General features: G+C 43.1%; 3 protein-coding genes across 15 annotated transcripts; 2 read left to right on the plus strand and 1 right to left on the minus strand.

Moving 5' to 3' along the window:
• Positions 1-520: 520 nt before the first annotated feature.
• si:cabz01076231.1 (calcium-binding protein 2) lies at positions 521-4,222 on the plus strand. Its single transcript, XM_057026773.1, has 8 exons — positions 521-1,255; positions 1,421-1,474; positions 1,625-1,760; positions 2,374-2,404; positions 3,050-3,193; positions 3,266-3,375; positions 3,441-3,588; positions 3,864-4,222. Exons 2-8 carry the CDS (start codon positions 1,422-1,424, stop codon positions 3,890-3,892), a joined length of 651 nt encoding a protein of 216 aa, XP_056882753.1. The 5' UTR covers positions 521-1,255; position 1,421; the 3' UTR covers positions 3,893-4,222.
• Positions 4,223-4,276: 54 nt separating this feature from the next.
• On the minus strand, positions 4,277-16,902 carry tdrd7b (tudor domain containing 7 b). 4 transcript variants are annotated; one of them, XM_057026767.1, is made up of 20 exons: positions 16,751-16,902; positions 15,205-15,411; positions 14,903-15,047; positions 13,054-13,255; positions 11,719-11,801; positions 10,820-11,028; positions 10,378-10,737; positions 9,977-10,287; positions 9,713-9,902; positions 9,084-9,195; positions 8,795-8,997; positions 8,448-8,582; positions 7,245-7,328; positions 7,039-7,173; positions 6,848-6,958; positions 6,571-6,719; positions 6,235-6,485; positions 5,974-6,157; positions 5,703-5,863; positions 4,277-5,580 (listed from the first exon to the last, which is right to left on the minus strand). In XM_057026767.1, exons 2-20 carry the CDS (start codon positions 15,409-15,411, stop codon positions 5,360-5,362), a joined length of 3,453 nt encoding a protein of 1,150 aa, XP_056882747.1. In that variant the 5' UTR covers positions 16,751-16,902; the 3' UTR covers positions 4,277-5,359. The 4 variants fall into 4 exon arrangements, with proteins under 4 accessions (XP_056882747.1, XP_056882746.1, XP_056882748.1 ...); XM_057026766.1 differs by having other exon boundaries at positions 16,634-16,860; XM_057026768.1 differs by lacking the exons at positions 15,205-15,411; positions 16,751-16,902 and adding an exon at positions 14,331-14,379 and having other exon boundaries at positions 14,903-15,031.
• A 312-nt stretch (positions 16,903-17,214) lies between these two features.
• On the plus strand, positions 17,215-27,259 carry LOC130522391 (dynactin subunit 1-like). 10 transcript variants are annotated; one of them, XM_057026756.1, is made up of 32 exons: positions 17,215-17,367; positions 19,089-19,154; positions 19,243-19,437; positions 19,504-19,585; positions 19,676-19,707; positions 19,847-19,867; positions 20,367-20,390; positions 20,908-20,988; positions 21,321-21,464; positions 21,607-21,630; positions 21,919-22,116; positions 22,200-22,404; positions 22,476-22,554; positions 22,646-22,805; positions 22,909-23,013; positions 23,101-23,292; positions 23,374-23,490; positions 23,575-23,727; positions 23,820-23,980; positions 24,083-24,251; positions 24,332-24,400; positions 24,508-24,720; positions 24,826-24,987; positions 25,067-25,198; positions 25,270-25,395; positions 25,471-25,613; positions 25,716-25,888; positions 25,953-26,071; positions 26,144-26,339; positions 26,434-26,507; positions 26,584-26,673; positions 26,807-27,259. In XM_057026756.1, the coding sequence occupies exons 2-32, from the start codon at positions 19,113-19,115 to the stop codon at positions 26,942-26,944; spliced, it is 3,819 nt and encodes a 1,272-aa protein (XP_056882736.1). In that variant the 5' UTR covers positions 17,215-17,367; positions 19,089-19,112; the 3' UTR covers positions 26,945-27,259. The 10 variants fall into 10 exon arrangements, with proteins under 10 accessions (XP_056882736.1, XP_056882737.1, XP_056882739.1 ...); XM_057026757.1 differs by lacking the exon at positions 21,607-21,630; XM_057026759.1 differs by lacking the exon at positions 20,908-20,988.
• Positions 27,260-27,296: the final 37 nt, after the last annotated feature.

The following is a 27,296-nucleotide window of genomic DNA, read 5'->3' on the forward strand; positions in this document are numbered from 1 at the left end:
GATTAGACTGATATATACACTGTTTTTAGTGACGCTCTATATGCTCTCCAGTCTCTACCTTTACCTGATAATATTCACAATCTTTTTACTCTCCCCCGCTACCTTCTCAGTAGATACTTTCCAAAGAGACCTTTAGTCAAACCAAATCCCTAAATTCCTAAAACACTCCACTACTTCTAAATCTTGCTCGTGTAATTTAAGGTTGATTTGACTTAGTTTTATTTTCATTTGTGAAGACAACCACTTTTGTTTTGTTAACTGAAAATCTAAAGCCCATTTGGGTGCCCAAAGCCCCAGCTTTATAGAGCTTAATAGAGCTGCATATAGCCCAATATACTACTAAATATATCATTAATAATAATAATAATAATAATAATAATAATAATAATAATATAATAATATAATAATAATAATAATAAAATAATAATAATAATATCCTCATCCAAACCCTGAGGGGTCCCATCGTCTACTGTGAGGTGTTCACTCAGGTTTTTACCTATCTTACTGCTATTTTCCTGTTGGTAAGAAGGTTCTTGATTCATCTAAACATTTTGCCTCTTATTCCCACGTGGAATGATTTAATAAGCAGCCCATCAGTCCATCCATCCACATCATTTTATGTGCTTTTTTCATGTCAAAAAACACGGCCACTACACTTTCTTTATTGATTCGGGCTCTTCTTTTCTCCTGCTCTAAATATAAAGCAGGACCTATCGCATTCCTTCCTTTTCTAAACGCACTTTAAACCCATTAAACCCTTTTTAATTCTTCCCTGGTTTCTAAACAAGAGTTCAGCCTTTCATGAATCATGACAATGACGACCAAACATTATTATTTAGTAACATTAAGGTCCCCCAACGGAGCCAAGTCCCAAGGCTTTAGCCAAACTTCCTGCCTTCCTGCCTGAACTACACGGTACTTTAGCCAAACTTCCTGCCCATCTGTCGGTATGCAGTTTGTACCGGCCAAAGTAAAAACTGTTGTGAAAATTGGTTTACATGGTCATCACACACAACAGGAGCCCAGGAAGTAAACAGGCGGGATGTGCAGGTCCTCTTGCAGGTCACCTTCGTTACCCTGCTGCTCTTTGCTCTGCTTTCTAATCGTTGCTACACAATTAGCCTGCTAAGCTTCTGCTGGAAAGAAGTCAGGAGAGGAGACTGGATGTTGTGCCGTCATTCTCTGCACTCAGAAAGCACTAGTGGAGAGGAGCAACTGTGCTGAACTTCTCCTTCTTTTACAAGAAAGAATAAAGGTAAGCAAACTGGTGTAAACCGGATTTAATTCATGTGGAGGTAATAGATTTGCAGAATGAATTTTTCCTGTAGAAGCATTTGTTTGAAACATGGATTTTTTTAAATTACATTTTTAGATAATGCACAATTTAATGTACAAAAAAATGTGTCTTTTTCCCTCACAGCATGTCCAAGACACCAGAGAGGACATCTACAAGTTCTGCAGGCTCAACAAATAGGTAGATTTGGTTTTATGCACAGCATTAAAAACATGTCAAGTGGGTCTTATTGGTCTCTTCTTTATTTTGTCCTGACACATAACTGAGGCAGATGTTTGGCATTTGTGCATTGTGCTGTGGTCGGTTTAATACTCGTGTTTGCTGTTGCAGCAAAGATGTCACCCCCAAGGATTCACCGGCTGGTTCACTTTCTGACACTCCCAAGAAATCATCGAAGAAGTCAAAGAAAAGCAAAGACAACATGACCAAAGTCTACACCTCTGTGCTGGACAGCGTCTTTGGTGCAGTAAGCATCTGACCCCCCTCCCCCTTTTTGATGTTGTGCATTTGGACTGTACTGTCGAAAGAAGTACAGGAGCAGTCATTCAGGGCAATCACAAGTGTCCTTGCTGGTCTTTGCTGGCGCAGCCACTAATCCTCCCTCGTCCCCTGTCATTAGTGGCTCATTAGTTAAGGCTTACTGTCAGAGTTCATTAGCATTAGCCAGCTAGCACACACTGAATGTAGCTTTTTAATTTTACATCAGTCAATTTAGAAAACTGTTATTGTGTTACATATTATGACCTTATTGGTGCTATTAAACACCTTTTTAAATTTCTGGGGAGAAAAAAAACACAACTTAATTATCCAAAGTCAGATCTCTGCACTGTAACCTTAGTCCACTACATCTGTTTAAGGATGGTTTCCTTGAGTCTTGTCTTTAAGAACGACTAATGCTAATTAACGCTAATGGTCCAGAAGTGCTATATTTTCAGAAGCCTTCTGGAGAGAAGTTGAAATATCTTCAAGAAAAATCCTAACAAGTCCAGTCAATGCATAGATCAAACTTTGGATAACTATGACCTGGGTGAATGAGAATCTACACAGACACAACTTAATTATCTTCTCTTCTCTTCCAGGAGAGAGAATTGGCTCAGGCTGAACTGGACGGTAAATGTCTGTGATTTTGCCATTATCACATATAATATAACTAATTTAATTTTAAAATGATGTCACTGGTGAATAGGTTGGAATGGGAATGCCTTAACTGTAAAATGTAATTTGATAGTAAATCAATATTTAAAAATATACAATAAAAAACAATACAACAGCTGTTGGAAACAGACTCTGTCCCTGGTGTCCCCTCAAGAAGTATACTGGAACTTTGTCTTCTTAACTGCTTTATCTCTTTCGGGGTCACGAGGAGGGTGCACATATAGGTGCAGGCAGGGTCCACCCCTGGATGAGTCGCCGGTTCATCACAGGGCCCTATGTGAGCATTTGTGGGTTCAGAACCTTGCTCAAGGGTACCTCGGCAGTGCTCTAAAGGTGTTCTGGCAGCTTCCCCTACTACCAGAACACTTTCCCTGTTCTTTCTGCACTGGGGCTCAAACCAAGAACCCTCCTCTTCTCAGCCCAGTTCCCAACAGTTTATTGTTTTATTATAATGATCTGTGTCCTATCTGGAGTCTTCTCTTTTCTTTAGGTTAAGCGATTGTTGTATTTCCGAATTTTAAGTTTTATAACAGGGCTGTTGTAAGACTGCATCATCTCGCACATCCTTGCTCACTCTTGCTTTATCGACGCTTCTTCCAGAGCTACAAGAGGCCTTCAAGGAGTTTGATTATGACCAAGATGGCTACCTGAACTACAAAGATGTGGCAGAGTGCATGAGGACCATGGGTTACATGCCCACAGAAATGGAGCTGTTGGAGATAGTGCAGCAGATCAAGATGAGAAGTGAGCTGCTTCTTCATTGACAGGAAGTCGTCCTGTTCTAAGCCAAACCTCTAACTTCTCCCTTTCTTGCAGTGGGTGGTTTGATGGATTTTGAAGACTTTGTGGAGCTGATGGGACCCAGGATGCTGGGAGAGACGGCTCAAATGTTGGGACTTAAAGAGCTCCAGTCAGCCTTTCTACAGGTCGGTCGAATGAGAGGGGGATTCTGGCTTTAAAGTCAAGTCCTAACAACTTTTTTTTCTTAAAGTTTGACCTCGATGGCGATGGGAAGATCAACGAGGAAGAGATGAAGGAGGCACTGAAGAGCCTGCTGGGGGAGAAGCTGAAGAAAGGGGAGCTGGAGGAGATCTTAAAGGAGCTCGACATCAACTCAGACGGAACCATTGACTTTGAAGGTGAAGTTCTAAAAGTTGTTAAGAAAACTGGCGCATTAATGGGTTTTTCATGGGATGTTTTGTATCGTGTTACGTACAGTATTAGTATTTCCATTTCTGCTGCTCTGCATGTTAATCTTGTGGGGGAAACCCTTTATTAATCTAATTTAGGTTACATGTGTTCTGCTCATATTTTCAAAAAAATCCATTTCAGCCTTCAAAGTACAGCACTGCATCGTGGACTGGTTGCCCTTCTTAGACAACTAACACTCTATTGTCCTTTTGTCTCTGTCTAGAGTTTGTGATGATGCTCTCCATCCGCTAAACAATGAAAGCACCAGGCCGATTGACTCATGAAGATCACCCTCGAAGTGACCGCTAGAACAGACCCAACAACCCGTTGCAACCCTTATTAAGAATAACTGGCAGTTAACATAAAAATAATAATTCAAATGTTATACCTGTAATGTAGATAGACCTGAAAGACATCACGTGCCTAAGTGTGTAATTATTGTGTGAATAGTGGATTGTTGCAGGGGTCAGAATTATGACTGGCTGGATGCGAAGAATATAGATTGATTCGATTTTAGATGTTGGATTAATTTTTATACACAGACGAAACCTGTTTTATTTTGTAATAAAGAATTTACGTGACGGGAATCGCCTCTTTCTGCTTAAATGTGACGCAACACAAAAACAAAGTGGCCCATTTGAACCGTTCTCAGACTTTATTCCAAAAAAATCCAAACATTGATTCCTCTCTAGATCTTTGTCAAGCAAAACAGAAGTGAAAATCTCATAATCACCCACAGAATATAAGTTAAATATAAATTAAATTCAGCTAAGAAGTTAAATTTCTTTCAGCTAGAATGTCTTCAGAACTGGAGAAGCAAATATTCATCCAAAAACTGCAATTTAGAGTCAGAATGGTCACATTTCATTAAAAATAAATCTCACAACAGGCCGACGCATGATGGTGCAGAAACTCATCAAGCATCTCTCGTATCCTTATTTAGATTCTATAAAGATAACCACTACCAGTGTATAGTTATATCAGATCTGATGTGTGCAAGGAAAGATGTGCACCATGCTGCACAGGTGTCTGCAGGAAATATACTATAGATATTATAAGACAGAATATTAAGTTCTTTAAATATTTTGTCTCTCCGAGAAACCGTCTGTTTTCCCCGACATTAATTCACATTTAACTCATCCACAGATGGCCCCGACTTTACCTTCCGTTGGCTGTATTACTTGGCTACACCCAAGAAAATATTAAATTTATTATAACGATAATGTGGGCTTAGGTTAAAAATAACAGCCTTCACTCAGATCAATTTCCATCATGTGTGTCAGTGTGCATCTGCTCAAACTTGTGTATTCTGTTGATCTTTAGGAGGAAAATAAATGTTGCACTGTTTCTTGAAATTCTGTAGGTTGCCTATTTATTCTAGGAATATTTGCTGTGTAAACATAACTACAATTAGAGATGCCATCCAAAAAAAACATCTACTGTAAACTGATGTGTGACGATTTGATCGTTTTTCTACTCACAGTTTGGGTTTGGGTGTGATGGAGGACTGCAGGGTGTGCTGGGAATGCATATTTTTAGCCATTTTTGACATCATTATTATTGTGTGTGCAGGCCAAAACACACCAACTACTCCTTTTCCCTTCTTGCGACCTATTTTTCTCCAGTCCACCTGACAACTCACCTAACGTCTGTCCACAGCTCGTAGTGTCTTCACAGAAACAACAACCCTGCATCTTAGATACACTCAGCCTTTGTTGTCTACAGCTCGTTGGTCAGCTCGTCTGCAAACTCGGCCATGATGTCGTGCACCCAGATGTCCTTCTCTTCCTGTGACGTGTCGACCAGGAAGACCGTTAGCTTCCTGTCCCAGGGGTAGGTGGCTTCTTGTGTGGCCTCCAGCTGGGCTACGAGTGGCTTCTTCTCCACGTGGTTCCTGAAAACAATGGAAGCTTCCTCTGACCACTGCCTCGGCTTCAGCCCTGTAACAGAGATCACGTTAGCGTTTAAAGCTACATTGATGCAGAATATCCAGTTAGGCAGTTATTTTCCAAAGCATTAGATACCAAAGACCATTTTGTAAAGGAGATCTGTGCGGGCTCACCTGCCAGCTGTGCAGTGATAGCCTGGAATGGCAGCTGCCTGAACTCTTTGATCAGGGGTCTGAACTGGGTGCAGCTGACCAGCTCGTGTTTACCGTAGTCCAGCTCGTACGCTGACACCAGCCCGTTGTTCAGAACTCCTTTCACTAACACACGATGCCAGCTGGGACAAAGAGGGAAAGAGACTTTTACCCATACAGCTAGATGAGTCAGTTATTCAGGCTGTTTAAGGCCTTCGATTCAATGCATACACATGTGAAATGAGGAACCCACTTGTTTTCCACTTTAGCAGCGTATATCTGGTTCTTCTCTATATTCAGTGGTTTCTCCTCTGTTTTATTGTAGTACAGAATCATCTCTCCCATGAGCACCACTAGTTTGTACATATCCCTCCAGGGCTGTAGCACAAAGTGTCCAGGATGACACGCGACAGATATGTACACATCCATGTTGTTGCCTGAAAAGAAAAACACAGGTGAACATGGTGGCCCAATGTGAGACTGGACTGGACACGAGGTGGATTTTATGTATAACCTGCAGTTGGGAGCTCCATTAAAGGAGGCAGATGTGGCGAGGATGTTGGGGATGATGGTGAGTCCGATGGACTGCTGTTGCTCCTGTTGCCTCCACTGGCGTCTCTGGGCCCTGACAGAGCCCTCCTGATAGTCGGCTTAGCAGAAGAGGAGGAAGAAGAAGAGGAAGAAGACAATGCTGGACTCCCATTGGTAGAGTTAGCGGAGCTGAAAGTCTTGGAGGATGAAGAGGGTGTGGAGATCTTAGCAGGGCTGCAAAGCAAGAGAAACAAGATGATGGTTAGTGATGCATGTGGTTTAATTAGTTGATATCAGTGAATAAATCAGGAACATGAACCTGTGGCTTGTCAGGAAAACATCCGGCTGCTGTTTTAGGAGGTTGGACTGGGCCATCTGACGGTTGAGGCTGCGGGTCGAGTCGTGGAAGTTCTTGTCCGTAAAAAGGTGGACAGAGACGCAACGTCTGGTGTCATCTACTTTAGCAACCTTGGAAAGGGAGATGCCAAGGTCAGTGTGGAGGCTTGTAATTAAAATACAGACAGAAAGAAAAAGAGAGAATCATATCCAGTTTCAAGACTCATTATGAAAAAGAACATTGTGTAGCAGTAGTTTACCTTAATGCTACAGTCTGTGGTGTTGAGCACTTTATCTCGAAGCCACTGGACAGCTTCAGGAGTCCAGGATCCAACGCTGACGGCAAGGTCTGTCAGACAGCACTTCACCGCCTAAACACAGGTTAAACACAGGTCTTAATCTGGCTACAGCCATCACTCCATTCCAAAACCTTCTGAGAAGTGATGAGGACCTGTGGCGGGACGGCCATGAGGTCACGGAGGAAGGGCGATGGGATCTCCCTCAGCTCAAACACCTCCACAGAAGCCTGCACGCCCACATCGATGAACAGAATGTCCAACACTCTGCTGCCATGAAGGTTGGTGATCTAAAACCAAGAATTTTCTTTAGACAAAGATTAGAAAAATTGAATGAAGGCAATATTCATGCTTTCCTCACCTCTACACGAGACCATTTGCCTTTATAGCGTGCCAGACATCCCTTCCCACAGAAGGGTCTAGAAACCAGGAACTCGGATGTCACCTGTTTGGCCAAATATACAAGAATATATGGCGTAAATCTGTCATATTATCAGGTGTGAGATATCAATGTAGAATCGTTTCAAATAGATACATCCAGGAGGTGAAATTGTTGATATGTTTTCCAACAATCTTAAAACCAGCATCAAAAAGAAATTATAAAATGCCTTGCTAAACAATCCGTTATATGTCCTGGCTGGGCTGCTAAATTAATTAATTCATTATTAATCCAAATTTAGAAAAATAAATCTCAAAATTACTACCGTTATGATAAAAATGGGAACTCTTTACAATCCCATACATTAATACACCATCTTCTTAACATGAATTTCTGATTAAACTTAAATAAACATCATTTTTGGGGACGCTGTGTTGGTAAAAGCAGAGATTACGTTGGCCATCTGCTCTGTAGGCAGACTGTTTACATTAACCGGGTCTGGACCGTGGCAGGTTTCAGGTAAGAGTTTCTGTCACTAAGCTGCATCTTCATTCTGTCTTTTTTTCCAGGCCTCTTGTCCAAGACTACATGGATCGGTGATTTCAAGCTCACCACAGGAACTGGTAAATTTGCTGTGATGGCTAAAATATCTGAGTATCATCAGGTGCACATAATGCATAGAAGTGAGTAAGGCTGTAATAGGAAATATGCATAGATGATAAAAGTTCCTGCATAAACTTTATGAATTCCAGGATGCGAGAGTCCTCATGACATGATTACGTTTGCTTAAACTATTTTGTGCTGCAAGAGAGCTCCAATCACGAGCTTTAAAGGACATTAGAAGTGCACCTGGAAAAAACCTCAACTGTGTGACTAACAGATTAAGTTGCTGGGCAACATCTTAGCTCCAGATTATCAAGTTAATCTCAATCTGTCCACAACATGCAGGCTAACAGTAAGTTAGTGAAGGTTAGACGTTTAAAAATCACCCCAGAAAGAGCAATATATAAAAAAATAAAAATGTCATTTTTGTTTCTATAATCCACTCAAGAAACCTGTTAAATAATAAAGTTCAGTGCTGCACTCTTCATTTTATCAATTACACTTGTACTGCACAAAAAATATGAAGAATTCACATGCAAAGTCCACAAAAATTTGCATTTATTATTTTAAAGAATACCGAACCTGTGAGTGGAAATAAGTCTCAACTTTCTCAAGTACGTCATTCAGCTTGGTGAGGCCTCTGGAGGGCAGCTGGCAGTAGATGGTTCCATCCGAGCAGACGCTGCTGATTGTCACGTTCATGTAAGCGCTGTTCACCTGAGGAGAACTGCTGATGAGAGTTTTGTACACGTCTGTTGGTTACACACCCACATCCTTGTACTTCTATCTTTGTGAGGACTTTCCTTTAAAGGGACATGGAGCAGCCAAAATGTGCTCTGTTCCCAAAAACGCCTCGACTTTGAATGAGGATTTTGGTATTCAGTAAGTAGAAGGTACAAGAGGACACACACAAACAACTCTTCTGATACCTGTAATGGGCTGGAAAGTGTCTTATCCTGCAGGGTTTTCATGCAGGCAGCATTGATGTTGAGATCGTCATCCTGTGACGTGTCGTAAAGCACAACAAGCGGAATCTGCCCTCGCTCCAAGATTTCAGCCAACAGGATCTTCCCACTTGCAATTGTTTCAAATTTCTTCAGCACTTCAGGTTCCTGGCAGAACGGCTCCAATCCTGAATGCACAAGCCCAAAGCCCGAGGTCAGAAAAAAACGTGTGGGTGAATGAGAAAGATAGAAGCTGTTCTTATCCTGTCTTCACCTGCCAGTTTACACTTGGATGCTTGGAAAGGCAGCTGGAAGAACTTCTCGTGCAGCTCAAACACTTTGGTTTTGCTGATGACCTCAGAGAAGCCGTGATCCACATAATGCACCTTCAGAAACAAACATCGCTGTCAAGTCAGAAAACCCTTCCATGAAATTCTGCATCTGAACCCAGTAACCCCCTAAATGTTTTTCTCAGTCTGACTTACACTTTTTTGCTAAAGCCTAAAAAAGACACACAACAATGGTGTTCCTTTTGTTTCTTGACTGCTTTATCCCTTTTGTTGTAAACAGGAAGGTAAACAGGTTCCTACTCCCAGAACACCCTCCACATTTCTCAGCTCCCTACAGACCGAGATAGCACTGCCCTGTTTGTAATTGAATGTACAATTACTAGTGTAAAAACGTCTGTACAAGCAAACGTGGTAGCAGGTGAACCATATTTGTGTCTGCTGGGTAAGATACATTCCATGCATGACCTCTAATAGGTTTAGGGCTGATGGTCATGTTATATCATTAAGGTGGACACATTTGACTTATCCCTGTGTAAAATCAGACTTTAAACCATGTCGTTTGAAAACCCACTGCTACCTGACCATCTATTCCTGTTATGAATTATCTTCTCACCTTGACTTTTTCATCCATGACTTCGCAAACCTGCGCCCTCAGGATCTCCTCCTCCTCCTCGGCCCTTATGGCGACGAGCTGACCTGAGGATGGAGACATCAGAGGAGGATTGCTGCGGCCTGAGCCGTAAAACTCCCTCATTTCATCCTCCATGGACTCCTGTGCCCGGGAGTACCCTTCACCAATGTACCTGCCAGAGGAGGAGAGACAGGTGGTTAAGGATTTAATCCCTCAATATCTGAATTACACATCTTTTTATACTACCTCAGTACAACTGCATTGGTGTTGGTGGCTTCCACCACCAGCACAGAGGGGTACTCTTCTTTGGGAATTTGCAAAGCAGGCACCGCATGGTTGCTGAGCCTCCTCCCCAGCTCCTGTCGCACTCTCAGCTCCTCCTCGCTGATCGAGGAGTTCCTTCTGTTGCAGTTCTCGTCTTCTCCTCCTCCACCTCCTGTGCTGCTGCTCCTCCGGTACAGGATGGCCCTCTTGGGGTTGTCGGGCATCGGGTAATCAACTGTGCAGAAGTCGTTGAGGAGGTGAAGGTTCTCCAGGACATGTTTTGGCAGTTTGGTCTTGAAAATATAAAAAAAAAAAAAACGTGATACTATATACTTCTATACAAGTTAAAACTGAAAAACATTAACATTTTGTGACATACTGACTTTGTAAGTGTCCTGGAAGAGTTTGGGCAGTGCATGTGCCCACAGGCCATTGGAATATTTCTCCAACAGCTCCTCCAGTTTGAGTTTTAGGTCAGAGCTGAGGGTGGCAGGGGAGGAAGGAGGACTAGGTGAAGAGGAGGATGAAGGTGGGGACCGGGAGGAACGAGAGCCAGAGCGAGTCAGCTGCATGCTCGGGGTTTTCTGCTGGGTCGGGGAGTTCGAGGACTTGTCTGCTGTGACGTGCGATGTTGAGATAACAGCTGAGGAGGAGCCAGGAGGTAAAGGGGACAGGGGGGCGCTCTGGTCCCTGGCGGGGTAAAGCAGCAGCTCTGATGGGTTACTGTTGCAGGTTTTCTCTACCTGCAATAATCAAAAAAACCCACACAGCTTGTGTTAGTCCCATCACAAATTACTAACCTATGGGGACAAAAAAAGTACTTACAATGCATATGTGGGTCCAGGTCTCCAGGTCTTTGATGGCTTCTGTGGGTAAATCCTGTTTATAAAGTTCTCTGTAAATCTGGGGCAGCTTTGACACCCAGAACCCATTGCTGTACTTTCCCAGGATCTCTCTGATGCGACCCTGGACCTGCTGCCGGTTGTAGGGCCTTCCTTTATCTGAGCTGTGGCTCTCATTCAGATTCGGGAGAGCTGGGGAAAAAAACAGGAAAGAGAGATCACAAATACACAATTTTGTTTTTGATCATCTACCACAACGTTTTTCTTTTTTCAATAATAAAAACCTTATCTAAGGACGTGATTTGAATTTAAAAGGGAAAGACACACAGGAGACTTATAAAAATGTTTTAAAAATGTAGATATTGTTCACTTGAATGGGGGCTGAAAATAATCAAAGGAAATTTAATTAAGTGTCTCACATTCTCTTATAATGACTCCCTTCATGCTGAGGGGGTGTCTGCTACATACAGGAAGAACTAATGTGTAAACCAGGGAGCACCGCATTTAACAATCTCTTCTGACTGCAGAGGCCTGAAATAAACACAGCTGAAAACACACGTTTCTGGAAGAAATGGAGTTTATTGCATTCCACCCATTCCCCTCGGGCCTTACAGGCCACGTTCCTCAAGTACAAAAACAAAAACAACAGTGAAACATTTAAATTAAGTGAGGAGCAATGAAGAATGTGAGATGCAGCACAGGCACATGAGCAAAGCTTACAGGAAACAGCTTGTGTTGATATTCATGATACAACTGAGCCAGGCTGCTGTTCATTATGAAATATACACATTTGTGGTGTTTTAAAAAGATATGTTTTAATAGGGGTTATTCATATAGAACCCATCAAAAATGTCAAAAAACAGAGCAGCCTGTTGTACTTACAACTGGTTGGTTGGGCGTTTCTGGAAAGGTGAGCATGCACCTCCTTCTGAAACCGTGATGGGAGAGTCATCCTCTTTTCTGGCCTCAACACAAGAAAAGACAACAAGGACGATGACAATCTATTAGTCTGTCATTGGTCAAGACTAATTCAAACATTCACTTTGATTTGCTGTGACCCTGCTGCAGATGTGATCCTTTATGTCCTATTGCAACACAGACGTAGGTGACATGTCAAAGTTTAACCAGATAACCTGCTTTAGTCTTTTCTGGTTTGTTCTCCAAAGCCCTTCATTCAAACTGTTATCACCAGATGAGACCAAACTTTTGTCATCAATCTCTGTCCTTTGACGACTTAATCTCGACCTCAAAACTGGGTCAACTATTCATGGAAAAAAGTAAGTCGAGTCACGTGTGGAGGTGGTGCAGTGAAGAGTAAAATAGGCTGGAAAAACAAATGATGCTGCTTTGAATTCAGAATTGCCTCCATTGCTTTGCTTAACTTATCAGTGACACTGGCAGACATCACACACACACACGCGCACACACAGACAAACAAATGATGATTGTCCAGTGGACGCTCTACAGGGACACAGAGATATGCTGATTCACTCTGTGTTGGTTTAGAAGAGTTAATCTACCGCAGAATAGAAGAGGGATTAGTAGGGATCACATCCCCCTTGGTCTGAGACCGTTTCTCCTGCCAGTACATGTGGCTTACCACCCTGTTGCCCACTGGACACTCACAGAGAACTGATGTCAGTTGTTTTTACAGCGCATGGACAGAGGCGTGATGGATGGAAGAGGGAGGACCGGTCGATGAAATGATTAAACTCTGACTCGAACACGCAATAGCCAGCACTGTTTTACGTGACTTGGCTGAATCTGATTTTAGCTCAACTGGCTTCGTGGAGACACTTTTGTTAGCCCATATGATTAATGAGCGAGGAGAGTGTGACAGGAGGCCAGTGCAGTTGTGTTAATAATACAGGAGTGGGATGGTGATGTGAGGAAAAAAACTGAATGAGCAGAGAGAGAGAACTAGAATTATCTATCAAGCACCTCATCAGTGCTGTGCTGAATAAGCAGGAGTGGCACGGGGGGGTGGAGGTGTTAACTGAGCTAAAAAAAACTGTTTAACCACAGTTCCTATTCAGCGGGACTCAATTCTGAGTCAGCTCCAATCCCACAGAGAAAGAAAACAAAATGTGTGTATTTGTGTATCTACACACTCCTCTGCCCTTCAGTGCTCAGAATTGTGGTTTGTTAACTCCAACGTCGAATTGTATCATAAAATTTTGTCTTTATTTTGTCAGAAAAAAAGGTAATGATTATTACTTGTCAGCGGGCGGGTTTCCTTTCCTGTTGGCTGTGTTGGGAGTCTTGTTAAGGTGCAGCCCAGCCTTGCCCTCTGACGGTGCATCTCTTATGTCTCGGGTCTGTCTGAACTCTCCATGGCCCGCTGCTCGGCCTCCCCCCCTGCCTCCGCCTCCGCCTCGCCCGCGGTAGTTCGGTTGCCTCAGGAAAGTTTGTGGCTTGGCTGCAGATGGTGAGAGAAAGCAAACAAAGGCAGGTTAAAACACAGACAGGCGCTGACTCAGCTTAACCCGATGCTCAGGCAGGACAGCGTGGCGGTATGAAGGACACATTAAAAGCCAATGATGGACATTATCGCTCCAGGGAACAGCAAAAAAACAATAATGTAATAACATAATTCGCTTCATCCTTCTTTATGGTTGCACAGAGCCACAGTCAGGCGGTAAGCCCATCGGTCAGTGGCTGGCGAAGACCAAACTGATGCAGGTCACACAACTACATGACATGAGAGGACAATTATAGTATTGTAATTATTACATAATTACTTATACTTCTATAAAATGCCAAGTATGACAAGTATGCTGTTAAACCTGAGGATAGCTAAAAAGTTATGATGAGAGATACTTGAAGGCTGGTCTGAAAGAGGAGCGAAGAGGGTAATAAATATGTGTTTGTGCGTGTGTGTGTGTGTATGTATATATATAAAGATGCTGTACAAGTTTGTATTATCATAGCCGATATGAAAAAGATGATGCTAAAAACAAAAGTGAACATAATTAGAGTAAAAAAGACATTCATATATTTGTGTTAAAAACACAATTAAAAATTAAAATAAAAAACTGGCGATGCCTCATCCTGACATCAGTGTGATATTGCATCATTTCAGCATAGCATTCCATCACATTACTGCTGAGGGATATCATTGTAAGCCTTAAGTCATTTCAATCTCCCACAATCCTTAATTTTTCTCTTCATTTCCTGCCACTCAATTGATTTATTTTTTTCCCCTGCAGAATCTGGAGCTTTCTGCTGCATTCCCAGTCTTTCCACTAACAAAAATACAACATCATCTAACACCTTTTCTCCCTAGAGGATCTTTAATAATCCCCTTTATTCATTTCTCTGCTGCTTGTACAACCTGTGAGCTAATGGCCAGTCAACTGATTAATCAAAGACAGGATTCATCAGTAAACCTCACAAACATGCATCCATTCCAGAAACAAAGACAAGCCTAGAACATACATGCACACATGGGCAGACAAGGACACACAACCGGAGCAGATGCTGCGTCACCTCACCAGCATGGACACACAGTCCCTGGTCTGCCTCTGCCTGAATAGCAATATCCTGGTGAGGTGGCGGAGAAGGAGAGACAGAGAAAGAGAGGGAGGGAGAGACACGGCAAGAGAGAAGGGGGTTGTGAATCAGCTGCTCTTCGCCTACAGCTGAGTCTCAGCTGCTATAGGCTGAAATAGCCTCTAATCTCAACACCCCGCCCGATTTCCTCCCTTGCTATCTCTCTTTAAGACTTCCTCTTTTTCTGTCATCCGTCATCATCATGCCATCATTCCTGCCTATTCCACGACATTCTACCCTCTGTTTTACTCCGGCTCTGCCACTGCTGCTGCTCCTTCCCGCTCCTGATCGTGTGACAACTAAAACCATTGTTTTATTGGTTTCTCTCTAGCATACAGATACGCTTTGCCACAAATAGATTCAGTTTGTAAAAATAGTTTTTATATAAACAGTTGGTTTGGCTATAATTTAATGCTCATGCAATACATTATGGAAATAAGTTACATAAACATGAATTAAACATAATTTAAAAAAATTGTATTTATTTTTTTTGGTGCACAATTCCAAAGCTCACCATTAAGGACCAGCGGGGTAACTGGTTTGACCCTCATCTGTGTGTTAACCAGGTGAGGTCGGCCCGTTTTCTTGGAGCTGCGTTGCCGAGCCACCACTTTAGCCACGTGGGCTCTCTCGTTGGTTGAGGAGAGAAAACACACCGTCTGTACAGAAAATTAACCACAAGCTCAGGTTAAACCCACTCTTGCTTTATGATCCCCCAAAATAAATACTATATATCACCCGGTGATACAACATAATCCTGAGATTTTTCTTACAGCTTCCGTAAAATAACAACCCATAGAAATAAGTCGCACTCACCTCTCCTGAGCGGTTGCGCTCCATATGTACTAAAGAGGGCATGCTGGCCAGCAGGGCATCCAGTTGGTTGTACCCCATCTGCTTGTGAGGTATCTGCTCCCCGGTCAGCTCCTTGTACTCTGACTGCAGGCGGGGGAGTGAAACTCTGCCCTTGTTGGCCTGGAGGACAGCCCGCAGCATCTTCTTCACCAGCTCTACATCAGCCATCTAAAAGACCACCAGAAATAAAATAATTGTGTCAAAAGGAAGGCAAACAAAAACAAGGAAAGGGAATCTTAATGGAACCGTCCACAGATTCCATTGAGGTTAAGGTTAATGTTTAGCACAATTTTAAATTAGGTTTCAGTTTTGTTTTCCCAGAAACACTAGAGGCAGAAATTAGGTAAAGAAAACTCAACACTTCACTTCAACTAAGGTTCATTCACAAAACTTGTTAGACAGGTTCGATTCCAGCAGTATTACAAGTATATGATGGCAAATGCTACAACGCAAGTAATTGTTTCTAGACTTTTCAAATTCTTTGGCAGGTGAGATTGATATCAAACAGTCCTTGCAATTGTATTTGCAAAGATATGCAAGTACCTATTTAAGGACTGACCGGATCAAATGGTGCATTCAACAATACAGGAAGGAAAAAAACACGGCACCAGCACAATTAAATACCGACATTCAACCATTGCCACACCAGAACAGCAGCTCATTTTCATTTTATAACCACAAGTTTCACTTACTGGGAATGATTAGACTCCACCATGAAGACACACCCTCAGCTTCACAACTGCTCTTTAATGGGACAACCTGCACTACCCAGATCAATGTACTTTACTATGTAGATGTAACTTTGTGTGTGTGTGTGTGCTTTAAAGAATGCAGGTCAATTTTGTGTTTGTGGGTCTTGGTAAGGGAGTGTCAACCCAGATATTTGGACATAGGTGCGGTATGTTTTTAGATGAATGAAAACATGATGATATTGTCCGACTGATCAGAAAAATAGAAAGTTTAGACTTAAGAGTCCGGGCCCCTTGTTTATATCTATTTTCTAAAGCGCTGACAACAGACCACGAATGACGTAACGCGTCACACTTCAGCTCCACACCCTCCGCCGGGACTAAACTTTGGCTGAAGTTTTGATGTCGTCTGGACAAATTCGTTATTGGACGACACTGTCACTTGCAAACACATTGATAGAATACACGAGAGACAATAGTTCACCCCCTTGGACAACCATAGAGCGCGTAACATCGAATTAAATCCTTCAGAATAGCGACTCGTCAAGTTGAACGCAAAGAGTTAACCCACTGCCGGAAGCACTAAAATGCCCTCTTCATAGTTAAACTCCACAGGCGCCACACAGTTCCTATAACATAAACTGCACAAGTTAACTACTCTGAAAAGACGTGCAGGAAGTAATATTGGCATTGTGACTTACTTGGCAACTTTAGAACATCCAAACCGAAAGAGGCAAAAGAAACTCTGCAAACCTTCTCAAATATGAGTGTAATGTACGTTCAAGTTGAATGGAATAACAAGTACATAAACATGTCACCTTGATCTAAACAGACACAGATGTGAGGAGACCCGGTCCAGTTTGCGCTGTCACCGCCACAAGGCTGAAGCTGCGGCCGGAGCTCTGCCCCCGGAGTGTCTGCCAGCCGGTCCAGGCACAGCCTATCCTCCGTCACCTGATTGGTCTGATGCGTATTGGCCACTTTTTAATTACGCGTCAATATGCATCCAAAGGAAGCAGTGAAAGACGGAAATACATCCCTACCGCAAAAACTATAACGGCGCGCCGTTCGTTTTATGTATAAGGAAATTATGTTTATTCAAAGGGGCCTTAAAATCCCTCACTTTCCATAGTTAAAATATGAAATGCAAAAGGGCTCTCTCAAAACATAGAAGACATGTGACTTCATACACGTCTCACGTTTAAAATGTACTTTTTAGAGTCCAGAGATTAGATTCTGCATGCGCATCCGAGCCACTAGGGGCGCTACATCCTTATTTTACCACATCTTTCGGATTAACGGAAGTGAGTTGTCAAAAACCGGAAACGCCTACCGGTTTTCCAATTTGGACAATTAGCAAACACAAGAGTGATATTTTTCATGAAAACCTGATTCTAACAGGCGACCTAAAGACGCGACTCTCTGTTTTTGCTAGGTAAGCTAATTCTCACCGTATACGTACATTAACACCATCGCTATTTTTCTCTGACACCAGTTAAGCCGATTTGACGTGTTTTATTGATTGCTTTAAAGCTAATCTTGCTAATCGGTTAAGGTAAATCTTGCTTGGTTTTAGGTCGCGTATTAAAACCAAAGGTAAACATCTTACCAAGTAGCCAATTTTTTTTTTTTAAACTTCCACACTTTTTAAAAACCAATAAAACTCAGGGGTGTTCGTTGTCGCACTGTCCATTCACATCCTTCCTAACATTCCCATCCTGCGTCATATTGTTATTTGAGGACATCATGGAGGACTAAAAAACTCCACATTCACACCATCGGTCAATATTGTGGTGGAATGATGCCAGTTGTTATCTTGCATTTGTCAGTTTATATTTTTAATCTAAGTATTGCATAGTTCAAAGCGCTGTTTACAATGAGTAAGACAAACAGGGTGAGCTCCATTCAGACCCTCTATTAGTTAAAATATGCTGTGACGTGCTCATCCCACCCCTCCCTGAAATCAGGAGCTTGTGTCGCCCTCATCCAGTAACAAACACAGGAATGTGATGGTGGAGGAAAACAGTGGCACTTGAGCCTTTTTATCTGGTTAATTTGATATTATCAGTTTGCTATAATGGCTTTGGGCAGGCGGCATTCTTACACTCCTCGGGTAAGTTCTACTCAATATTGGACAATATTTAATTAAGTACGTCGTAGTTAGTTTTGGTTGGAACAACAAACCTACATAAAGTTACTCGAACAGTCTGTGACAGACACTTACCATGCGGTAGATGTAGGAGTCAGGTTGTTCCATATTGTGTCCTCATCAGAACAGCTATAAGAATAATAATAGTTTGGGATAGAAAGTCCAATAAAATCAACATAAGACATTAGAGACAATTTGACTGTATCAATACACTTTCTTTCAGTTGATATTTAGTATTAGTTCTCAAAAAGCCTGCAAATTCCTATTTCTGCTTACCTGAAAATACCCAAATCCTGGTTTATAGCGTCTGTCTCCAGCCCTGTGGTTCAAAATGTTGAGACAACATGAATTCACATGTCCTTGCAGCTCCATAAAAGGACTAAAATTTACCGCAGCCCTAGTTTATACTGAATGAAAATCTTTGTGTGAGCAAATCAGGGTTAGGGCTTATTTATCAGGAAGCCTATTGTAGCTCAAGACATATGACTGGTTCCAGGAATTCATCTGTTCTCGTGGCTCTTAAGAATTTGTCATTGAAATTTTATTTTATTTATTTAAATTTTTTAGTTCTTAAATTTTGTTTAATAGCCGGAAAATCTATCTTAATCTATATTATGTTTTTATGCATATTCTTATGCATCTTGTGTGTCTGTCTTTTTTATTTTACATGAGTCTGTTGTCCTTTACTCTCACACCAACCCATCACCAAAGAATTGTTGGAAAGAATTCTCATGCTGTGAATCAACCCACAGATCTGCAACTTTAGAGGACAGATTTTTATCCAGGATGCTTGAAAAGACTGTCCCTTTTTTAATGTATATTAAACATTTTTTGAAGAAACTTGTGACATTGGGGTTTATTCAAGTTGAGGAAAGAAAAATGCAAAAAAAAAATAAAAAAAACCCAAAAGAACCCATTATTATTAAAAATACAATTTTCAGTAGTTTTAGGCTGTGATCGTGAATATCTTTGTCATATTTCTTTGCATCTTTTCCCAAATCCTCCAGCTGACCAGCCCACTGATCAGCAAAATGAGCAGCGCAGGAACAGTGGAGAGTGGAAAGGCTCCAAAAGTACGTCTAACTTTTTTCATCGCTAACAAAAGAGAAACATAAGAACATATCCACTGTACAGTGACCTGCATCCTCTTTTCCTAACTAGATTGGCTCTGTGGTGGAGGTGATAGGGAAAGGCCAGCGGGGCACTGTCGCCTATATCGGCGCCACTCTCTTTGCGTCTGGGAAATGGGTGGGCGTCATTCTGAATGAGCCCAAAGGCAAGAACGATGGTACTGTGCAAGGGAAACGCTACTTCACCTGTGAGGAGAATCACGGGATTTTTGTTAGACAGTCACAGGTTAGTAACTTCATTGGTTGCAAATTAGAAGAGCTTGGACGATCCTTAACTGGCTCTCTGCCACAGATTCAGGTGGTTGATGATGGCTCCGGTACTACCTCACCTGATATACCAGAGTCAGGCCTGGCAAAGATACTCAAACAAAAAGGTGAGTGTGTTTCAAGCACTGTGTGTGTGTGTGTACATCTGTCTTAAAAGTTCTAAATTGCTAATATGTATTTTTTTCTTTCCAATTCAGAAATTCCAGAGGTTCCAAAAACACTCAAGCAGGTAGACCTTAACGACCCTTTATCTCACTGTTTTATATTGTCAAAAATAAAATGTCTTTTTCATGAATGAGGTTAAGGCTAAATCGTATGTTAAGGTTATGGTATGGCTTTATAAAAATATCATGTTTTGTTTGTTTCAGACACCTTCAAATATTAAAAAGGTAGAAATCCTTAACCTCTCTAAATGCTTTGTGTCTTGGTCACTTTCAACTCACATTACATGTTACAACAGCTTATGTGTAGACTTTTGCACGAACGATGCCATTGGTTATTCCTTCGCTGTCATTTTCACTGTTGGTGGACTCTTGATTTTCTGCTCTTTTGCGTTTGTATTCTAAATGTTTCCTCCATTTTTTCCCCTTTGTGGTTAAGGTTTCCAGTGTGCACAATTAGACATTCGACATCACTAATATATATATTTTTTTTAGCTCATCACAGAAGTGTTGTTGCCTCTAAACTCACTCTAACCAAGTTGCATGACTTGATTAACCATATTTTCAAATGCTGCATGCAGTTGGCAGAAGCAATAAGTGAAGATGTTAACAATGGTCCCAGTGTGCTGCTAACCTCTTATCTTGCTTCACTGTTGGATGTGTCTGTGTGAATATCCTTGTGTGTGTGTTTGTGTGCGCGTGTGTCCATCTCACCCCTACTCTCCAGCCTTCTAGCCGCCGCTCTACCAAGGTGAGCACGTCTACAGCAGAAAGGGGGAGGTCATCAACACACAGCTATTTTAAATAGTTCACCCTGAAATATTTTGCTATTTGAGCAAAATTAAGGGCACAACTTGGAGCATGTGACACATTTTCAGAGCTGAAGCATTTCTGGATGAGTACAGTACAAAAGCATGAAGGTCACTGTTTGTGGGACTGTTTGCATGAAATTGCCAGTTTATTATATTTTAATCACCTATTCATATATTTTCCAAAACTATGCTGAAAATGTTGACTAATGACTGAAATGTGACTGTTTTTTTTGTTTTTTTTTACTTGCCTTATTTTTTCCCTCCATTTTATTTGAAAACTGTTATTTTGAGATGTCATGGCATGAGGATAAACAGACATTGTTTAGGTTAAATAGGTTTTGATATAACACTGCACATCAAGTTTTGCTACCTGTGTAGCACAGTCGGGCTAACCCTACAGCACAGTCTTTCATCTCTCTGTGCTCTAACGTGGTCTTTATGATTACACTGTGGCAGTGGAGCACACCAAGTCGTCTGATGCCCGCCACCTCTCTCCCCTCCCTATTGCTACGACCCTCTGGGCGCAAGAGCCTCACGGTACGGTCTGTTATATCAGGGTCTGCTGTCAGAGGGACTGGTGCTTTGGTGTTTCCCACTCGGAACTCTCTTATGCCCTTTGGTACTCTGGTGCAGGTCTCGCATTAGGGTCTTGGAGGGTTGTAGAGGAACACCAGGTTTCCCCCCCCCCCCCCCCATTGTTTATACATTTCACTTGAGTAATCACAAGATATTTCCTCCGTTTTTCACAGAACTTCTATCTTCTCAAGAAACAAAGCATGCTCTTTACTTTTTTGGGGTCCCGTGGGGCTAATATTTTATTCGGATTATTGGAGAATTGACTTATGTTTGTTCTCACCACATCAATGTAGGCGTCTCGTGAGAGCCTGCCTTCGGCCCTGTCTGATGTCAGTGAGACGGTTGTGCCCCCTACCCAGGCAGCACTGGCGGCTCCCGTTGTGCCTCAGCCCAGTGGCACACCTGCACCAGCGGCAGTCCCGGCTACTCCGAGCAAGGTGGGATGCTGAAAAAGATGTTTTAATGAAAGCTAGAGCAAACCTGGGAAAAAAATTAGAGCCCATTCGGTTGCAAATTTCATGTTTCACTTGCATCCTGTTCATGTCACCCATTTCATTTGTGTTGTTACTGTTTGTCCAGGTGGAGTCTGCCATTTCCAAACAGGTAGTTTACTAATGGCATGCTGATGACTTTACAGAGTCGGTGTTACAATATACGGGACAGAATTAACTATTATATTTGATGGGATAGGATTAATTGCTTTTTGTTTTTCCAAACCACTTTTTGTAAAATGGTCCAATGGTTGCATGAATTTCATTTCTAATTGGTCAAATTTCATTTTAGATGGTGAGGCTTCATCTTTTTTTGTTGTTTCTTTACTAGCATAATAAACAGAAGCCAAACATGAAATCTAGTTCAACCTGACTTCTCACCCCCATCCATCCTTAACAGGAGGAAGAATCACTGAAAGCTCAGGTAAAAGATCTGGAAGAGAAGCTGGAGACATTGAAGATGAAGCGAAATGAGGACAAGGCCAAGCTGAAGGAGTTGGAGAAGTACAAAATCCAACTGGAGCAGCTCCAGGAGTGGAAGAATAAGATGCAGGAGCAGCAGGCGGAGCTCCAAAAACAACTCAAAGAGGCCAAGAAGGTAAACAAAAATCAGACAACTAAAATAACTATTTGTGCTAAAACAGATATACAGCTTGATTGTCCTGATTTTTCCAACCTCAGGAAGCTCGCGAGGCACACGAGGCCAAAGATCGCTACATGGAAGAGATGTCCGACACAGCAGATGCAATAGAGATGGCCACACTGGACAAGGAGATGGCGGAGGAGCGGGCAGAGTCGCTGCAGGTGGAAGTGGACTCGCTCAAAGAGAAAGTGGAAGAGCTCTCAATGGACCTGGAGATTCTTAGACATGAGATTTCAGAGAAAGGTTTGCTTTTAACTTGGACTTCCTCTTTATATACTCTTCATATTCTATGGCAACGTTCTCGTTTTGTACAGGTTCAGATGGAGCTGCCTCCAGTTACCACGTCAAACAGCTGGAGGAGCAAAATAGCAGGCTAAAGGAAGCTTTAGTTCGGTCAGTCACACGCAAGAATAGGAAGTAGTCTTCTAAACGAGGGTGTTGCACAGGGAAAAGAAAACAATTGTGTTGTCTGCCATTTCCTCAGCATGCGTGACCTATCCTCATCAGAGAAGCAGGAGCATATGAAGCTGCAGAAACAGATGGAGAAGAAGAATACTGAGCTGGAGACTTTCAGGACTCAGAAAGAAAAACTGCAGGAGGAGCTGAAGCAGGCTGAGGCTACTATTGATGAACTGAAGGAGCAGGTAAAGGAAAGAGGCTCAATGAGCACAGTCAAAGCCTGGTGGCCCGATCAAGAACACATACTTCAGTGTTTTAATGAATGTTACATTCTGTGACTTGTTCCAGGTGGATGCTGCCCTGGGATCAGAGGAAATGGTGGAGACCCTGACCGAAAGAAATCTAGATCTGGAGGAGAAAGTCAGAGAGCTGAGAGAAACAGTCACCGATTTGGTCAGCACATCTACATTTGTGACGCTTCCTCGGATTTTTATCATTGCTTAGTTTTAAACGTCCGCAAATGTTTCCCTCCGACAACAGGAGGCCATCAACGAGATGAATGACGAGCTCCAGGAGAATGCACGAGAGACGGAAATGGAGCTGAGGGAGCAGCTGGATCTGAGTGTCGCGAAGGTCAGAGAGGCTGACAAAAGGGTGGAGGCGGCGCAGGAGACCGTAGCCGATTACCAACAGACCATCACCAAGTACAGAGACCTTACTAATAGACTACAGGTGGGTGGAGAGGAGAGAAAAGAAATAATGTAAATATGCTGCAGTGGGTTTACGTCTTCTACTTTTCTTGCTGTGGATCAGGAGGCCAACAAGGACCTGGTCAGCCAGCAGAACGCGAATGCCGAGCAGGTGCAGCAGCCACCCGCGGAACTCTTTGACTTCAAGATTAAGTTCGCAGAGACAAGAGCTTATGCCAAGGTACTGACGCTGCTCGTGAATTATGTCACAAACGCTGGATCCGAGGATTTTTGGGAAGAATTTGAGGCATTGTTGTGTGTGCAGGCCATCGAGATGGAGCTGAGGAAAATGGAAGTGGCTCAGTTAAACAAACAGGTGTCGCTCCTCACCTCGTTCATGCCGGACTCCTTCCTGCGTCACGGCGGAGATCATGACTGCATCCTGGTCCTTCTGCTCATCCCCAGACTCATCTGCAAGGTGTGCAGCTGAAAACTGTGCAGCTGCGCACATATTTGAAGAGTTCTGCTCATGAGTTTAAATGTATGCTTGGGTTTGCATGTACCTGATAGGCTGAGCTGATCAGCAAACAAGCTCAGGAGAAGTTTGACTTGAACGGAACCTTGGGCCAGCTGAAGGGGCTCCGAGGACCTCCGGGAGAACAGCGCAGCTTTGCCTCAGGACTGGTGTACTCCCTCAACCTACTGCAGGCCACTCTGCACAAATACGAACAGTAAATAGTTCCTCTTCCTCAAGAATTAGAAGAATCTTAGAAATTTTAAAGGCTGAATTACTTCTGATGCGAGTTGGGTAACAAAGGCTTCTCTGTTGACAGGGCTCTGAATAGCTGCGGGGTGGACGTCTTTAAGCGCATGGGTACCCTGTACTCTGAGATGAGCTTCCACGAACGCTCTCTGGATTATTTCATCGACCTGCTGCACAAAGATCAGCTAGATGAGACTGTGCAGGTGGAACCTCTGACTAAAGCCATCAAGTATTACCAGGTATGAAAATGAGTATCTGAGAACCAGAGTTACATAGTTTCCACTGACTTCAACATGCTTAATTTTATTGTCCCTTTCAGCAACTCTACAGCGTCCACCTGGCGGAGCACACCGAAGACTGCACAGTTCAGCTGGCCGACCACATTAAGGTAAAAATTGCTAGTTTCTGGTTTTTGGTACAGAACTGACAGTCACGTAAAAACTAAACAAGAGTTGTCATCGGATGTCGTGACAAATGTCCCCCTCTGGTGTCCAGTTTTCCCAAAGTGCTCTGGAGTGCATGGCAGTGGAGGTGGCTCGTCTGCGGGCATTCCTGGCTGCAGGTCAGGAAACATCTAGCCTGGCTGTCCTTCTGAAGGACCTGGACACGTCCTGCTCTGACATCAGGCAGTTCTGCAAAAAGATCCGCCGTCGGATGCCTGGAACGGATGTTGTCGGGGTTCCTGCTGCTCTCAATTTTGGATCACAGGTAGAAGATGCATAAGGATAATGGGGACAATCTTTCTGCAAAGTAGATAAAGGTCATTCTCTCTTTCTGCATATATAAATACATACATTGTGCCCGATATAAAAGGTGTCGGAAACGCTGACCGAGTGCCGGCGCCAGCTGACCCGAGTGGTGGCCGTGCTGCAGGAGGTGGCTGCAGCTGGAGCTCAGATGATCGCGCCGCTGGCAGAGCAGGAAGGGCTCAATGCTCTCAAACTGGAAGATATCGCCTGCAAAGTTGTGGAGCAGGTACTTCAGTCAATCGCACAACATTTGGCTGGAGTAAATATGTTCTTTTGATATTTCGACGGTTTTGTTTCTGTACCAGGTTTACGGTGCTCTCGGCCAAAGTGGTCCAGAATGTCTGCGGCAGTCCTGCGGTTCCATCATCACCACCATGAACAAGATGGCCACGGCCATGCAGGAAGGAGAGTACGATGCCGACAAACCACAAATGAAGGTGTGTTTTTGATATCCAAGTAGAATTCCAAGCACGTCCTTCGCATTTGATCACATGTCGCATGTTTCCAGAGTCCTCCAGTGGAGATGAGAGCATCCACGGTCAGGGCTGAAATGACCGACGCTGAAGGTCTTGGAGTGAAGCTGGAAGACAGAGAGACGGTTATCAAGGAGCTTAAGAAGTCACTCAAGATTAAGGTGACACAAGACTAATGACATGCCTAGAAAGAGTTTAGATAAAGCTGCCGTCAATAAACATGGCGGTTCTCACAGGGAGAGGAACTGAGTGAGGCCAGCGTCCGCCTGAGTCTGCTGGAGAAGAAGCTGGACACCTCCACCAGAGATGCAGATGAGCGGGTGGAGAAAATCCAGACCAAACTGGACGAGAACCTCGCCCTGCTGAAGAAGAAAGAAAAGTGAGAAAGGATTTGGGTGTCGGGTCTGCCTTGACTGACACGTTTCGCTCTCCTTGCTCATTCGCTATCAACTCTTTAAACCCATTCGCTTTCAACCTCCAGAGAGTTTGAGGAGACCATGGATGCGCTGCAGGCCGACATCGACCAGCTGGAGGCAGAGAAGGCGGAGCTGAAGCAGCGTATCAGCAACCAGTCGAAGATGACCATCGAAGGCCTGGTGTCAAGAGGTGTGCCGGCCTCTGGGATTGCTTCTGTTGTTCAGGGATCTGCAGGAGGTAAATTACTGAGACTGAGAGTTGATGCGTGTGCAAATGGCGTAACGGTCCACATTTTCTGCAGGTATTCCTCCATCCTTGGCTGGATCCTTGCAGGTGGTTGACTCTCCTCTCCTCAGACAGCAGGTTGAAGCCCAGAGACTGGGCATAAAACACCTCAAGAACGAAAACAACAGACTCAAGGTACACTTTCCCATCAATCTTATTACAGTCTCATACCTGTTGACACCAACTAAGGCTAAATTTGACTCCCAGGCTGAGAAGATGAGGGCCCAGCTGGCATCTCTGCCTCCACTCCGTCCTGCCAAACTGCCACAGGTGCCCAAAGACGGCTCCACGTCATCAGGCGGACTGAACACCGGCATCTATCGCAGGACCGACCAGCTTCTGGCCACTCTGCTCAAACTGAGCGCTGACGTTAGAGTGGTGGATGTAACTGGAAAGACAGCGGGTGCTGATTGACACACACACTTTAAAGACTGTTATTTAAAGTATCCGACACTGTTTTTGGACTTTTCTGTAACCACATTTCTTTTTTTCCCCAGTCAGTGCCGGTGCACAGCTGCTGGAGCAGACAGCACGACTACAGAACCTCAGTGATGCTCTGGACAAACTCAAGGCAACACATTTTTACTTTATTCTACTGTCTATGGAAGCCAACAGCAGTTAAAAGTTACTCACCATTTGCTCCTCAGGGTGAAGTGGCCGAGCACGTAGTGTCCCACCGGCCCGGAGCTAAAGCTTCATCAGATTTTGCAACCTTCCCCGTCTCCTCCTATATTAAGGTAAATCTGGTTCACATGTTCTTTTAATGAGTTTAGATTAGATTAGATTCAACTTTATTGTCATTACACATGTCACAAGTACAAGGCAACGAAATGCCTTTAAATCGGTATAATGATACATTTTCTTTTATAGGCCAAGGAAGAAAAGCAGGGAGGAACCACGTTTGTTGGCCGTGTTGCCATCCCATGTTCCCCTGGACAGGAGCAAGTGCACCGGCTCGTGCTCTCCCAGCAGCAGCTTCAGCAAGTGCACCACCTCCTCATGGCCTGAGGCTGACTGACCGCTTTGAGCTCACAACAAAAGTTCCCTTTCTTCTCATTCCATCTTCTCATCTTCATTCGTCCCCATTATCACCTTTGCTTTTCACTACTCAGGAGTGGATCTAATATGTATCGCTTTAGCACTAATACAGCCACATGAAATTGAGGTTTTGATTGTCTTTGACGTAAAGATGAAGTTATAAAGTCACATTCATTAATATAATTTATAGCTTGTGGGGGAGAGCAACACATTTTACTGTTCTTATCTTCTTTGTATCTTTTCTATTTGTAGACAACCAATTAAAGCAAGTTTCTCTTCAAAGCATTGAAATGTTGTCCTTTGGTTAAATACAGGCATTTTA

Source organism: Takifugu flavidus, chromosome 3, assembly GCF_003711565.1.
Source record: "Takifugu flavidus isolate HTHZ2018 chromosome 3, ASM371156v2, whole genome shotgun sequence".
In the NCBI taxonomy this organism is placed as follows: domain Eukaryota; kingdom Metazoa; phylum Chordata; class Actinopteri; order Tetraodontiformes; family Tetraodontidae; genus Takifugu; species Takifugu flavidus.

What these genes read in the sequence shown, in the direction of transcription:
- si:cabz01076231.1 (XM_057026773.1), top strand. Translation starts at nt 1,422, where the DNA reads ATGTCCAAGACACCAGAGAGGACATCTACAAGTTCTGCAGGCTCAACA. An exon ending in TCTGCAGGCTCAACAAATAG is followed by an intron (nt 1,475 to 1,624) that starts GTAGATTTGGTT and finishes TTGCTGTTGCAG; the next exon opens with CAAAGATGTCACCCCCAAGG. An exon ending in TGGACAGCGTCTTTGGTGCA is followed by an intron (nt 1,761 to 2,373) that starts GTAAGCATCTGA and finishes CTTCTCTTCCAG; the next exon opens with GAGAGAGAATTGGCTCAGGC.
- tdrd7b (XM_057026767.1), bottom strand. Translation starts at nt 15,411, where the DNA reads ATGGCTGATGTAGAGCTGGTGAAGAAGATGCTGCGGGCTGTCCTCCAG. An exon ending in ACCAATGCAGTTGTACTGAG is followed by an intron (nt 9,903 to 9,976) that starts GTAGTATAAAAA and finishes CTCCTCTGGCAG; the next exon opens with GTACATTGGTGAAGGGTACT. An exon ending in CACTTTCCAGCCCATTACAG is followed by an intron (nt 8,583 to 8,794) that starts GTATCAGAAGAG and finishes AGTTCTCCTCAG; the next exon opens with GTGAACAGCGCTTACATGAA.
- LOC130522391 (XM_057026756.1), top strand. Translation starts at nt 19,113, where the DNA reads ATGAGCAGCGCAGGAACAGTGGAGAGTGGAAAGGCTCCAAAA. An exon ending in CCGACAAACCACAAATGAAG is followed by an intron (nt 25,199 to 25,269) that starts GTGTGTTTTTGA and finishes GCATGTTTCCAG; the next exon opens with AGTCCTCCAGTGGAGATGAG. An exon ending in TGTAACTGGAAAGACAGCGG is followed by an intron (nt 26,340 to 26,433) that starts GTGCTGATTGAC and finishes TTTTTTCCCCAG; the next exon opens with TCAGTGCCGGTGCACAGCTG.